Genomic DNA, 13703 nt, shown 5'->3' with positions numbered 1-13703 from the left:
TAATTTGTATTTGTATTTATTCAGTGTGTTTATGTTGCACTTTTTCACCGAAGCAAGTTCCTAGTTTGTGAACTGTGTTCACAGACTATGGCAATAAAAGTCTTCTGATTTCCACACCCAAATATTTGAAATGCTCTACTCTCGGAATTATAGACGAAGTGATACAAGGTTGGAATATGAATTAAGAGGAAGTAAAGCCGATTTTAACCAATTTATCTTATATCCAGAATGTGAACCAAACTCTTTAAATGTCTCAAGTATATGTGGGATAGAGGTTGATGCTTTATCTATATATAATAAAATATCGTCACAATATAGAGAGATGTAATGATTAGTATTATTAAAACTTATAGGAGAGATAAAGTTATTTTGTCTTATTTTTTGAGCTAAGGGTTCTAAAGACAAGGCAAAAAGAAAAGGACTTAAAGGGCACCCTTGACGACATGATCTTGATATACGAAGAGAAGATGACGTAATACTTCCACTTATCACCACAGCTGAAGGATCCGTGTATAGTAATTTTACCATATTGATGAAAGTATGTCCCAGTTTAAAATGATCCATAACCATCCAGAGATACTCCCATTCAAGCTGATCAAAAGCTTTTTCAGCACCAAGAGATAAAATAACACAGTCAGATGGGATATCAGTGGCGGCGTGGATAATATTAAGTAATCGTCTTATGTTATCAAATGCCAATCGATTTTTGATAAAACCAGTTTGGTCACAATTAATCAATTTTGACATGTATGGGTCAATGCGATGAGCCAGGATTCGGGCATAAACTTTAACATCAGTATTAAGAAGTGATAAAGGCCTATAATTACTACATAGAGTTTGATCTTTATTTGGTTTAGGTAAAAGAGTAATTATTGCTTGATTCGCATCATTAATGAAGGAACCTTTCTCAATTGAGGTCCAAATCATTTTAAGAACAAAAGTCCTAAATCATTCCAAAATGTAAGATAAAATTCTGGAGGGATACCGTCCCAACCTGGGGATTTACCTTGTTTCATGCTATTTAGAGCAGCATGAAGCTCATTCAATGAAATTTTACTATTAAGATTTGTACTTTCTTCTTGAGATAATGAAGTTAATCTTAAGTCATGTAGGATTTTTTTACATCCTGCTTTATTTAACTCAATTGTGGATGAATATAGTGTTTGATAAAAAAGAGTAAAACTCATTATTTATATCTTTAGGATTTGTTAATGTTTCATTGTTTGCTTTAATAGTGGTTATATTACTGTGTTTTGTGGATTTATTTAATTTTATGGCAAGAAGTGAATTATTTCTGGTACCGTTAAAATACCGGTAATGGTTTTGTCTAACTCTATGAATGTCAAATTCAGCTCTGGCTCGAAGAAGTGTGTATAACTTTAATTTAACAACCTCAATAATTTCTGCTCTGTTATCAGAGAATCCCACTCGATGTTGTTTTTGTTCTAATACTTGTAAAATGTGCTCATATCGTTTAATTTTCTCTAACTTTATCTTATTAATATGTGGTGAGTAAGAAATCGTAGCATTACGACTGCAACCCTTAAGAGCGTACCATAATGTCCGTGGGTCAACTTCAGGGGCTGAATTAAAAATTAATTTTTTTTTTTATTTGTGTTCTTATGTAATCACAATAATCTAAGTTTTTAAGTAAATTGATATTGAGACGCCATCTAGTGGCTCTTAATGGAATATTGTTTGGAGACAATTTGGCAATGACCATTGAATGGTCAGATAGGCCATTTGGAATGATATGAACCTTGTGTATTTTTATAAAGGCAGAAGGATTAGCTAATAAATAATCTATTCTAGAATACGTTTTATGTCTATTTGAGAAAAAGGTATATTGTCTTAAATTTGGGTTAGATAAACGATATAAATCTTGTAAAGAAAAATCAGATAACAAGCTGCCAAAAGCATTAGATGCCATTTTTTGTGCGTACTGTGAGCGACAAGATGAACTATTAAGGGTTACATCTAATACAGCATTCATATCAGCACCAATAATTACTGCATATTCTTGTAAACCTGATAAAATTTCTATTATTTTCCCATAAAAATTTTGATCATAATGGTTTGGTGCGTATATTGAGATTAAGGCATAATCTCGTCCTAAAATATTAGCCTTTATATATGCAATATGCCCATCAGAGCTGCCATAACTATTTGTAATTGTTAAATTTAGATTACGTTTAATTACTATCAATGTTCCACAGGTTTTTGATTCTGCTGAAGAAGATGCAGCGATAAAATAGTGTTGATTTGAGAATCTATTAACATCTGCCTTTTGCAAATGGAATTCTTGTATAAAGGCGATGTCAACACTGTGTCTTAAAAGGTGATCTAAACATGCTGTACATTTGATAGGGGCATTTAAACCTTTAGTATTCCAAGTACATATATTAACGCAAGTTGTCATGTTATTTCAGTTTGTTCTTTAACATGCAATAAAAATACATAGTAATCATAACATATGGAAATCCCAAAACTCCCGCCCTGTATCACCATGAGCTCAAAAGAAAAGAAAAACATCAAAGAAAAAGAAAGGAAAAAAGCTGAAACCTCACGTAAGGTGGGTTCCCCTCCCTAAACTAATATATTCACCTGACTATGTGAGAAGGTGGCTACATAAAGAAAATCCACCCCATTCCTGTTACTATTAGTATATTTATATATCTTCCCTTTTCAAAAAAAATAAAAAAATATATATAATATAAAAAAATTATATATATATATAATATATAAAAATTATATATATATATATAATATATATAAAAATTATATATATATATATATAAAATTTATATATATATATATATAAAATTTATATATATATATATATATATATATATATATATATATATATAATTTTTATATATATTATATATATATATAATTTTTATATATTATATATATATATAATTTTTTTATATTATATATATTTTTTTATTTTTTTATTTTTTTTTAATGTTTGTGAAGAAAACGGACTCAGATCCTAGTAGCCCAACATTTAAAAATTTGTAGTAGTAGTAGTAGTAGTAGTAGTAGCAGTGGCAGTAGTAGTAGTTTGACACATTTTGAGAAGACAAGAGAAGACATTTGGTGGTGAGTTATGATTCATTATTAACACATTTATTACTTTCTACATTAAAATCACCAAAGTAAATTGACGTTTATTTCAAATGTAAAATGTGTCTAAAACACTAAATATAAAACACTTTGTCACAGCCTTTATACTGCCTCATTCCTAAAAAGTAAGTTAAAAACAAACTTTAAAAACAGTCCTCATTTTGTGTGTTCTCGATGTTCACCTGAACAGACCCACTTTCTTCTTCTTTGGCTTAGGAGCAGGTCGTTCTGTGGCCCTCAGAGGAGACGCCGCCGCCTGGAGGAGAGGAGGAGCAAGCGCAGGCGTTACAACAGTATTACAACAGAGAAATCTCTGCTTATTATTTTATTATGATTTTTGTTGCTTATTATTTTATTGTCATTTCCAATTTTTCCTGTAAATGTCTTATGAATTTAAAATTTTGCACAAAAAATTAACAAAACTAACACACAAGCGAAGAAATGAGAAATGTCACCTTTTAGTCTTGTAAGATTACGCAGCAAGTTTGTTTTATTTTTTTAAAGGGCCCATATTCCTGTTCTAATGTTGTTTCCTCATCACAAACAGACCTGGAGTTGTGTTTCGTTTCATTCACACGTTTAACACACAAACCCTGCAGATTTAGGCTGAGTTATTCTCTTAAACTGAAAACATTTGTTCCACCTTGTGATGTCATCATGTGGTGATACAGGAAGTGCTCCACTGCATTTTTACACTCCATATACCTTCACTAGAATCATTTGGAATATTTCAAGTTAACAGCTCCTTTTACCTATGGTTCAGTCGATTTGCAATTCCAGAGCTGAAAACTACCACTTCATGACATCACAAGGGAGAACTGAGCATTTTGAGCTTTGGAGATGTAGACAGACTAATAATAAAGTGTTATATAAAGCATGTGTGAATGAAACAAAAAGCAACTCCAGGTCTGTTTTTGAGGAGGAACAGCATTAGAACATGACTTAAAGCTCACGAAAACATATTTTATTTTCACATTTTTATTTCACAATGTAACTTTTCTGATGGAGGTTTGGGCAAGTGCCTTTTCTCCAGGAAGATGTCAGTGCCTGGATTGTTCCACAATATGGCATTAGACTTATCTTGCATTTATTCTATTACAGAAATATATTTTTGCTGTGATTTCCACAGTTCTGACCTGTAACTTGTACCTTGGGCCTGTCAGAGTCACCTTTTTGTCTCCATGGAGAAGTTATTGAAAACAAGTAGGTGATGGACCCTCTAGCAGAAGTTACATAGGGCACCTTTAAAAATATTTCTGCTGCTTTTTTATTGTTTTCTTATTGAAAACAATATTATCACTATACGTATTTAGTGTTTGCCTGGGTGAGGTGTGTGGTTTGGGCACACCTGTTGCATTATGGGTAATGCAGTCTTTTTCACTGGAGTTTGTGTCTCATTTTGGCTGGGTTCAATGCCTGCATTTCCATCTTCTAAAAAAAGAATAAAAAAAATAACATTACATTTCCATCCAGTTTGATCTGTTAAAATAATGTCACTTCTACAAACATGTTCAAAATGTGATTGGTGGCCCTGGATAAACCCTGATCCTGCTCCATGGACCTAGACTCTCCCTTCCCTCACCTGGATGACCGAAGTGGCTCTGGCCTTTAGTTAAGTGGCTCTGACTCTTAGTTGAGTGGCTCTGTCCGTCCATGGGAGTGGATCTCTCCTACACTGTGGTTCTCCTCGAGGTTTTTCTTTTTCCCCACTGTTTGTTTTTTTTTTCTTTGCAGAAAAGGAGGGCCTAAGGACAGGGGGCCCTTGTTTCAACCATGAAATGAACCATGTTCGTTTCATGGTTGATTTTCTAACTTTCTGTTGGTTAAATCAATGATCTTGTTCAGTTGTAAGAGGTGACTGCTGTTGTGATTTTGGGCTTTACAAAAATCATCTGATGAAATGATGAAATTGAACAGAATTGAAATTAAGTAGTTTAAAGTTCAGATTTTCTCACATGATTACCCTCCTGGATAGGGTTTAAAACTGAATCCCACAAGTTTTTTTTATCCGAAATGTTCCAGCCCTCATCCAAACCTTTCATTTGTCCAGTCTTCTCCTCTTCCTCGACAAGAGGTCCATCTCCCTTCTCTCCCTCCTCTTCCTCCTGTCCTGAGTTCTGGCGTTTGCGTTTGGTTGGATTGAGTTGGGACACGATGCAGGAGAACAGGTCCGAGAGATCTGAGCTGAAGTTCAAAGAAGAATCCTGGTCCAGAAGCAAAGGCAGCACCTGAGACGAAAAGCCACATTTAAATGGATTTGTAAATGTATAGTCATGGACACAGATGCTGTAACAGTAAAACAGTTTGTGGCTGTAGAAGAGTCCAGGGTTAGGCCTGTGACTGTAGGAGAGTCCTGGGTTAGACCTGTGGCTGTAGAAGAGTCCAGGGTTAGACCTGTGTCTGTAGAAGAGTGCTGGGTTAGACCTGTGGCTGTAGAAGAGTTCAGGGTTAGACCTGTGACTGTAGAAGAGTGCTGGGTTAGACCTGTGGCTGTAGGAGAGTCCTGGGTTAGACCTGTGACTGTAGGAGAGTCCTGGGTTAGACCTGTGGCTGTAGGAGAGTCCTGGGTTAGACCTGTGGCTATGGAACAGTCCAGGGTTAGACCTGTGGCTGTGGAAGAGTTCAGGGTAAGATCAGAGTTGGCCAGGTTGAATCCTTGTTTGGTTTAATGTTGGTTAACTCTTGGTTTATTCCTGATATAGACCGGTACATATGCACATGTTTGTAGCTATAAAGCACAGTGTTAACGTGGCTCAGTTAAATGTAGAAACCTCAACACCTCCTTCTCTTCTCTTCTCCTCTTCATCCCCCATATCTCCTTCTTCACTCCCCCTTTTCACCCCTTCCCCTCTGAATTAGCAGTTCAAATATTTTCCTCCTTTGCGGTCGAGTCCCCAGAGCCTTTGCTGCATTTCTGTTTTTTTCTGCTTGTTTAAGATGTTGTAAAAATAAATGTACGTTTGCTTTAGGAACACAAGATGCCATTATATGACTAAACTAGGACTAAACCAGGACTAAACCAAGGCTAAACTAGGACTAAACCAGGACTAAACCAGGGCCAAACCAGGGCTAAACCAGGACTGAACCAGGACTGAACCAGGACTAAACCAGGACTAAACCAGGACTAAACCAGGGCTGAACCAGGACTAAAGCAGGACTGAAGCAGGACTAAACCAGGACTGAACCGGGACTAAACCAGGGATAAACCAGAGACTTCACCATGAGAAAAACACAACTCCAGGTCCGTTTTATGCATTATAAAACAGCATTATAACATGGTTCAAAATAATCAAGAGGTTCAGTGACAGAAGTAATGTTACTGACAGAATCTGAATCAGATTTAATGTCAGAGGAGAAACAAACCCTTTTTTTTGAGCTGCTAAAGAGAAACTACTCCACCCATCTGATCAGATGAGTGTTTCTCTCACTGGTCCGTGGAATCTGAGAGCAGGATGACAAGAGTCCTCCCTCTCACCAGGAGGTTGTGGGTTAGACTCCTGATGTGAGTGGAGTGTGCATGTTCTCCCTGTGTGACTGTGGTAGAGTGGTTATCCTGTGTCCTGGTCTCAGTCAGGAGGTTGTGGGTTAGAGTCCTCCTCGTTGATAGAGTTGTGATGTGTATTTAAGCAGGTCCACTTTTAGCCTGAGGGGGTTTTACCTGTGGTTGTTCTGGTGCCTCGGTGTCTCATGCCTCACTTCTCGTCTCCTTCATCCCCGTTTTAAACCATAAACATTGTATTTACCATCGGCCATTTTAGTTTCTGCTCAAGTGACCTCAAGCTGCCATCTTCGCAAGAGTAAAGGTTACGTCCTTAACTCTATGGAACATTCACTGTTTTTGAAAGAAATCTCCAAACTTGTGCTGCACAAATGTTGAAGCTTCTCATTATTAATTTAGGATCTGCTCCACAAACTCATCATATTAATCTTATGGTATAAAGTCCTTTCGACTGACAACAATCACGTCTTTGGGGCTGAATAATGGCTCCACTTCTGAAGCTGTTATGAAAAAATCATTTGACTTTGGTTTATTTACACTGGCAGAGAAAACATTTTCATTTCATGCTCATTTTCAGGTGCAATATTTACAAAGATATTAACTATAAACCAGGTCAATAAATCTACAATCTTACAGTTAAACAGCAAATTCCACCATAGAACTCTGACCTGACCAACAGGGCAGCATCTTTCCCAGAAGTATCTGAAAAAGCATGAATTATATTGGACCTTTAAAATGACCAAATATGAGAGATGAGGGTGGAGGTGGGTGGAGGTGGGTGGAGGCGGGTGTCATGGAGACAGTTGTCATCGTAACAGACACAAACAGAGAGTGGTCCCACAGAAAAACTGCACCAAGACAATAAACAGCTTCACACCTGAATCATCTACAACTCAGAGAAGGGCTGAACCAGGACTAAACCAGGACTAAAGCCATACTAAAGCACTACTAAACCAGGACTAAATCAGGACTTAAACAGGACTTAAACAGGACTTAAACAGGGACTAAACCAGGGACTAAACCAGGGGCTAAACCAGGGACTAAACCAGGACTAAAGCCATACTAAAGCACTACTAAACCAGGACTAAATCAGGACTTAAACAGGACTTAAACAGGACTTAAACAGGGACTAAACCAGGGACTAAACCAGGGACTAAACCAGGGACTAAACCAGGGACTAAACCAGGACTAAAACAGGGACTAAACCAGGGACTAAACCAGGGCTAAACCAGTACTAAAGCAGTACTAAAACACAAACTAAACCAGAACTAAACCAGGGACTAAACCAGGACTAAACTGAGGACTAAACCGGGGACTAAATCAGGACTAAATCAGGACTAAACCAGGACTAAAGCACAGACTAAACCAGACCAAAACCAGGGACCAAAACCAGGGACTAAACCAGGGACTAAACCAGGACTAAACCAGTACTAAAGCAGTACTAAAACACAAACTAAACCAGAACTAAACCAGGGACTAAACCGAGGACTAAACCGAGGACTAAACCGGGGACTAAACCAGGACTAAATCAGGACTAAACCAGGACTAAACCAGGACTAAAGCACAGACTAAACCAGACCTAAAGCAGGGACTAAACCAGGGACTAAAACAGGACTAAACCAGGGACTAAAACAGGACTGAAGCAGGGACTAAACAGAGACTAAAGCAGGGACTAAAGCAGGACTAAACCAGGACTAAACCAGGACTAAAGCGCAGACTAAACCAGACCTAAAGCAGGGACTAAACCAGGGACTAAAACAGGACTAAACCAGGGACTAAAGCAGGACTAAACCAGTACTAAAGCAGTAGTAAAGCAGTACTAAAATAGGACTAAACCAGGACTAAACCAGTACTAAAACAGGACTAAAACAGTACTAAACCAGGACTAAATCAGGATTACGGCAGGACTAAAGCAGTACTAAAACAGGACTAAACCAGGGACTAAACCAGGGACTAAAGCAGGACTAAACAAGGACTAAAACAGTACTAAACCAGGACTAAATCAGGATTAAAGCAGGACTAAAGCAGTACTAAAACAGGATTAAAACAGGGCTAAACAGTACTAAACCAGTACTAAAGCAGTACTAAAACAAGATTAAAACAGGACTAAACCAGGACTAAACCAGGAATAAACCAGGGACTAAAGCAGGGAATAAAGCAGGACTACGGCAGGACTGAACTAGGACTGAACCAAGCCTGAACCTGTGACTAACTCAGGACTACACAAGGACTACACAAGGCTTAAACCAGGGAGTAAACCAGAACCAAACCAGGACTAAACCAGGACTAAATCCAGTGAGTGTGGAGTGTATTATGAGACAGGGGCATTTCGGATCCATGTGAGGAATTTCTCTGTGACTCAAACTAAACCTTTCATCTTTGGGCGTCTGGAAAACCCTGAGCTTACACTTACACACAAACAAACAACACATTTATATCTTTTATATAAACGTGATTACACAGTCTGGTCTCTCAAAGTTGTGAAAAGTGCTTATGAACTACATTGTAGTGAGTAATTAGGATGCATCTGAATGCATAAGGTGAGTGAAAATTATGTACAGCAACTTTAAGTCTGATACCACAATAATCTATTCAAATAAACAACATTAAACCTGATTTGTCACATGTTTAAACTTGAAAGCAGTATTTGACCAAAAGTTTACAAAATATATATATAAAAAATTAACAGACCTTTGTCATGAAGTCCTGTCTGAAAACCTCCTCTTGGAACGGTTCGGTCTGCAGTCGTTCTGAGAAAAAAATCAAACAAAAAGCATCAAACACACAACATGCTTTTGGCATTATTAACAGAAATGTATTTTGTAAAGATATTACATAAATAAAATAGTATGTGCTAATCAAGACAATGTATATATTCTTTGTAAGTTAAAGGCACTGCACCTGATTTTCATCGTCTTAAAAATGTGAAAAACAGAACTAGTTTATTTTAAACACTCTGCAACGCTCCTAATCATTCACCACGATGAGTTTATAAGCACAACTTTTCACAGCTTTGGGAGACCAGAGCAGAGTTTTGCTGTGAACTAGCAGGCTAATACGCACTTCCTGATTCTCAAACTCTTTACATTTAGATGCACACAATTCACAGTGGGCTTATTTTGACCTCATGAGCTCATGAACATGTCTGTACTGGAGCAGGACACACATGGGACCAAATCCAGTACAGGGCCTTTAAAGATGCACTATGTAACTTTCTGGTGAAGAGCACCAAAAGCATATCTCCATAGCGAAAAGTAGGAAACGCCACCAAGCCAAGTTATAGGTCAGACCTGTGGAGAGGTGAGCCGGCTCACAGTAAGAATGTTTTTCAAAAAGTAGGAGTGAAGACGTTTGGCTGCTCATGCAAGCTGCTTCTTCAGTTCTGGTCCGATTACTGCTGGACACTGCCTTATGTCTGACCAGAACTGAAGAAGCAGCTTGGATGAGCAGACAAGTGTCTTCACTCCTACTTTTTGTCCAGTTGACAGATTTAACTTTGGCTTTACTATCCAAAAGTAGATGGCACATTACATTTCTGCAGTTCTATTATCCTGAATGTCGGGGGAGTTTAATTTTGACCCAGATTCTGTGCTCTGTGGTGGGTGTACCTCGGGTGAGCTGGGCCCCGTTCTCTCGATAGTCCTGGATCTCTGCGTCTTTCCTTTGGAGCAGTTTAAACAAGATGTCCACCTGCCTCTGCAATGCCCCACCCATCACCAGGAGGGGGCGCACCAGCTGCCCACACACCTGGGACAAGAAGAAACATTTACTGTGCTCTGCTAAGGCTAAACCAAGGACTAAATCTGGACTAAACCAGGACTAAATCAGGACTAAACCAGGACTAAAGCCAGGACTAAACCAGGACTAAAGCCAGGACTAAGCCAGGACTAAACCAGGACTAAACCAGGACTAAACTAGGACTAAACCAGGACTAACCCAGGATTTAACCAGGACTAAACAAGGACTAAACCTGGACTAAACCAACCAGGACTAAACTAGAACTAAACCAGGAATAAACCAGGACTAAACCAGGACTAAACCAGGACTAAACAAATTCTAATCCAGCTATAACCCAGGCTCTAAAAAAAGTCTAAACCGGGTCTAAACCGGTTCTAAACCAGGTCTAAACCGGGTCTAAGCCGGGCCTTACAGCAGACACCGGGGCCGGGCAGCAGTGGAACTCCCAGTAGAAGGGGAGTCCAGCCAGTTCACTCTTCAGCCTCAGAGTCATGTGATTCTCTGCTCGATGCAGGGTCACATGATCAGGACCGCTTCCTGTACCATGGCCATGCCTACTTCCCGTCAGAAATGGTATCACCACGGACACCAAGTGAGAGAAGAAGGACTCCGTGGAGGCGCGGAGACGGCGGTTCAACTCCTGAAATAGAGAAAAGTTATGGAAGGGTATGTGGAATATGATGAACTATACAAGGGAAAGTGCCTTTATATTGTAAATATTATATCCTTCATTGTTCTAAAGGTGCAAACTGTAACTTTGTAACCTCTCCACAGATCTGACTTGGTTTACTGTTGTATGAAAATAAATTCAAAATCTCAGTGGGAAATTCCTGGTTAAATAAAGAATAAATATAATATTCTAGGCAAAGCAACAACATCTCCCTGGAAACAAATAGGTGGCAAACCCTCTTCAGGAAAGGTTACATAGTGCACTTTTAAATAGGGCAAATTGGATTAATCGATTATTGAAAAAAAAAAAAGGACCAGGTCTAAACCAGATCCACAAAGAATAGATCTCGATGGGTCTAAACCTGGCCCAAAGTAGGACTAAACTTGGGCCAAAAACTCCAAAATTAACTAACCTAAACCAGGCATGTTGACCTCTGATGACCCCTGCTGACCCTCCTCACCTGTGCTCGGGTCTGAATTCCCTCTGCCTCCATTTGATCCTCCCACAGACACTCTCCGTCCAGTAGGAAAACATGATACTGCATTCGACCAAACCAACTTTTACAGAGGAACCGTGAGTCACCAATGTCAACAGGAATCCAGGGACGAGAGAGGAGCAGTGAGGAGGGGCCCACGCTGGACGCCATTTTAGGGACCGGCTGCAGGAGCTGAGGAGGGACAACAGACACATTAGAATCTAAATGTATATAAAGTATTGATGCCATATATCTATTGATAATCTAGATAAAGATACTATTATCTTAAATCATCTGGTGAATGGAGCTTGTTATTTTCATGTAAAAGCAGGACAAACAGTCTACTCTCTGGCGTCTTGTCAACTGTGATTGTTTTTTTGGGGGGGGGGGGTTTCAGTGACACATTTGTTCACCTCTGATTTATAAACAATATCAAATGTATCTCTCCTCAGATTAATAGAATTTAGTGCTTCATTCACTGACTCTACAAAAATCTGCCATGCTTTTTGTCCCCTTATGATATTTACCTGTACGTTTTTCCAATACTGACGAATCATGCCTGATTCCCCCCAATTGGCTAATCCCCCTGTTTATCATGTTCATTTGAATCTTCGTAAAGTACTGAAGAAGTGTGTGTTCTGGATTCATCATTTCCATGCAGAGAAGCCAGTGGCAGACCCTCCATCAGAAAAGTTACACAGTGCAGCTTTAAGTTACATTTTCATAGTTGATTTATTACACTGGATTAGATTATTTACAATATTTATATTCAGTATTTTCTAGATTTATTAAAATGATAGAACTCTAAAAATGTCAAATATGATCATGTATTTATATTTTATTAGTTGGACAAACAAAATTACAAATTATATACAATTTATTCAGTTCATATGCAAATTTGAATTTTGATTTATAGTTCTAGGTCCTATTTGTAAAATGTGTGCATGTATAAAAATCTTACGTATACTTTCCCCTTTAAGTTTGAAATCTATAAAAAGACAACTTTACACAGAAGTATGTGGTGAGTTCAGTGGGAAGAGATTCTGACTTAAATTATCGAGACTTTCCAGATAATTTCTTCTTTAGCGCTGTGGCTTTCTCACCTTCAGAGGAACGTGCTGGTCACCTGGACTCTGGGTGTCAGAGCCTCATGATGACAGAGTTTGGGTCTATGAAAACACAGAGTGGATCAGGGTGAAATGAAGCTAAAAAGAGAAAGTTTATGAGACAAAGGTCAAAGGAAGTGACTGGGACTGGACTAGCACTGTTCAACACTCACGACTATTTAAACACATCTGGATCATCCGTCTTCTATTAGGATTCATTAATTAGTTTGATCTGGATAATAATATAATCATTTTTACTGATCATATATACAAGTATTTGAAATGTAAAGAACTAGTGTTAGATAGATGTGGGTGACCTCATGTATAAGACTTAGAGCAGCATTCGATTTTATGTGGTGAAAAGTGTGTTTTTGTTTTTTGTTGTTTTGCTATTGTCACGTCCAGTGCTTGGATCAGACATTTTATTCCATGTTTTCTTAGAAAAAAATGGCTATTATAGGATTGTATTATATTTTAAATGAATCCAATATGTTAATTCATATTATTCATTAATAAATAATACTAAGCAATACATAATATGAAAATAATACATATGCTTTACTACATTTAATAAAGTTTTTATTATTTAATAAAAACTGAGAGGAAAGGTTACAAAGGTGACAAAAATGTGATTTTGATGTTTAATTCACACCAAAATTACATTTACAACCTCACTACAGCAACATAATGTGCTAAAGAAAATGAATAACCTTTAGAATAACCTTTAGAATAAAGGTTATTCACAAATATATATTTGTGTTCATGTTAAAGCTTGACTCATTGATTCACACACGGATTTTAAGGGAGATCTATTTTTACTGCAGTAACTCTCAAATGAATAATAACTGGTTTATGGCTATACAACTGAATTTATTAATGCGGTGTCTCGAGTATAAACCTACATATTTAGACGTTTGTTTTTTACTAAATATAAGACAATTTTCTCCAGAGAAAGGTTTGTTTACATACGGGGCTGGTCAGGCGCTTCCTTGTGCAAGGTCCGACGAGGAACAAGAAAAGCAGTAAAGGTTCCGCTTAAATTGAAAGTTTATTAAAAATACACCATTCAACCCCAGAACAACACAC

General features: G+C 37.8%; 1 protein-coding gene across 3 annotated transcripts; it reads right to left on the bottom strand.

Annotated features, from left to right (window-relative positions):
* Window positions 1-3101: 3101 nt before the first annotated feature.
* nhej1 (nonhomologous end-joining factor 1) lies at window positions 3102-13622 on the bottom strand. Of its 3 annotated transcripts, none has more exons than XM_055228005.1 (9): window positions 13587-13622; window positions 12615-12680; window positions 11497-11703; window positions 10779-11006; window positions 10237-10375; window positions 9320-9378; window positions 5165-5357; window positions 4478-4560; window positions 3102-3385 (listed from the first exon to the last, which is right to left on the bottom strand). In XM_055228005.1, exons 3-9 carry the CDS (start codon window positions 11680-11682, stop codon window positions 3308-3310), a joined length of 966 nt encoding a protein of 321 aa, XP_055083980.1. In that variant the 5' UTR covers window positions 11683-11703; window positions 12615-12680; window positions 13587-13622; the 3' UTR covers window positions 3102-3307. The 3 variants fall into 3 exon arrangements, with proteins under 3 accessions (XP_055083980.1, XP_055083986.1, XP_033836161.1); XM_055228011.1 differs by having other exon boundaries at window positions 13520-13612; XM_033980270.2 differs by having other exon boundaries at window positions 3229-3385; window positions 12615-12716; window positions 13587-13608.
* Between the last annotated feature and the right edge of the window lie 81 nt (window positions 13623-13703).

This window comes from Periophthalmus magnuspinnatus, chromosome 2 (genome assembly GCF_009829125.3).
Source record: "Periophthalmus magnuspinnatus isolate fPerMag1 chromosome 2, fPerMag1.2.pri, whole genome shotgun sequence".
Lineage (NCBI taxonomy): Eukaryota > Metazoa > Chordata > Actinopteri > Gobiiformes > Gobiidae > Periophthalmus > Periophthalmus magnuspinnatus.
This window is presented reverse-complemented; position numbering and strand designations above follow the sequence as displayed.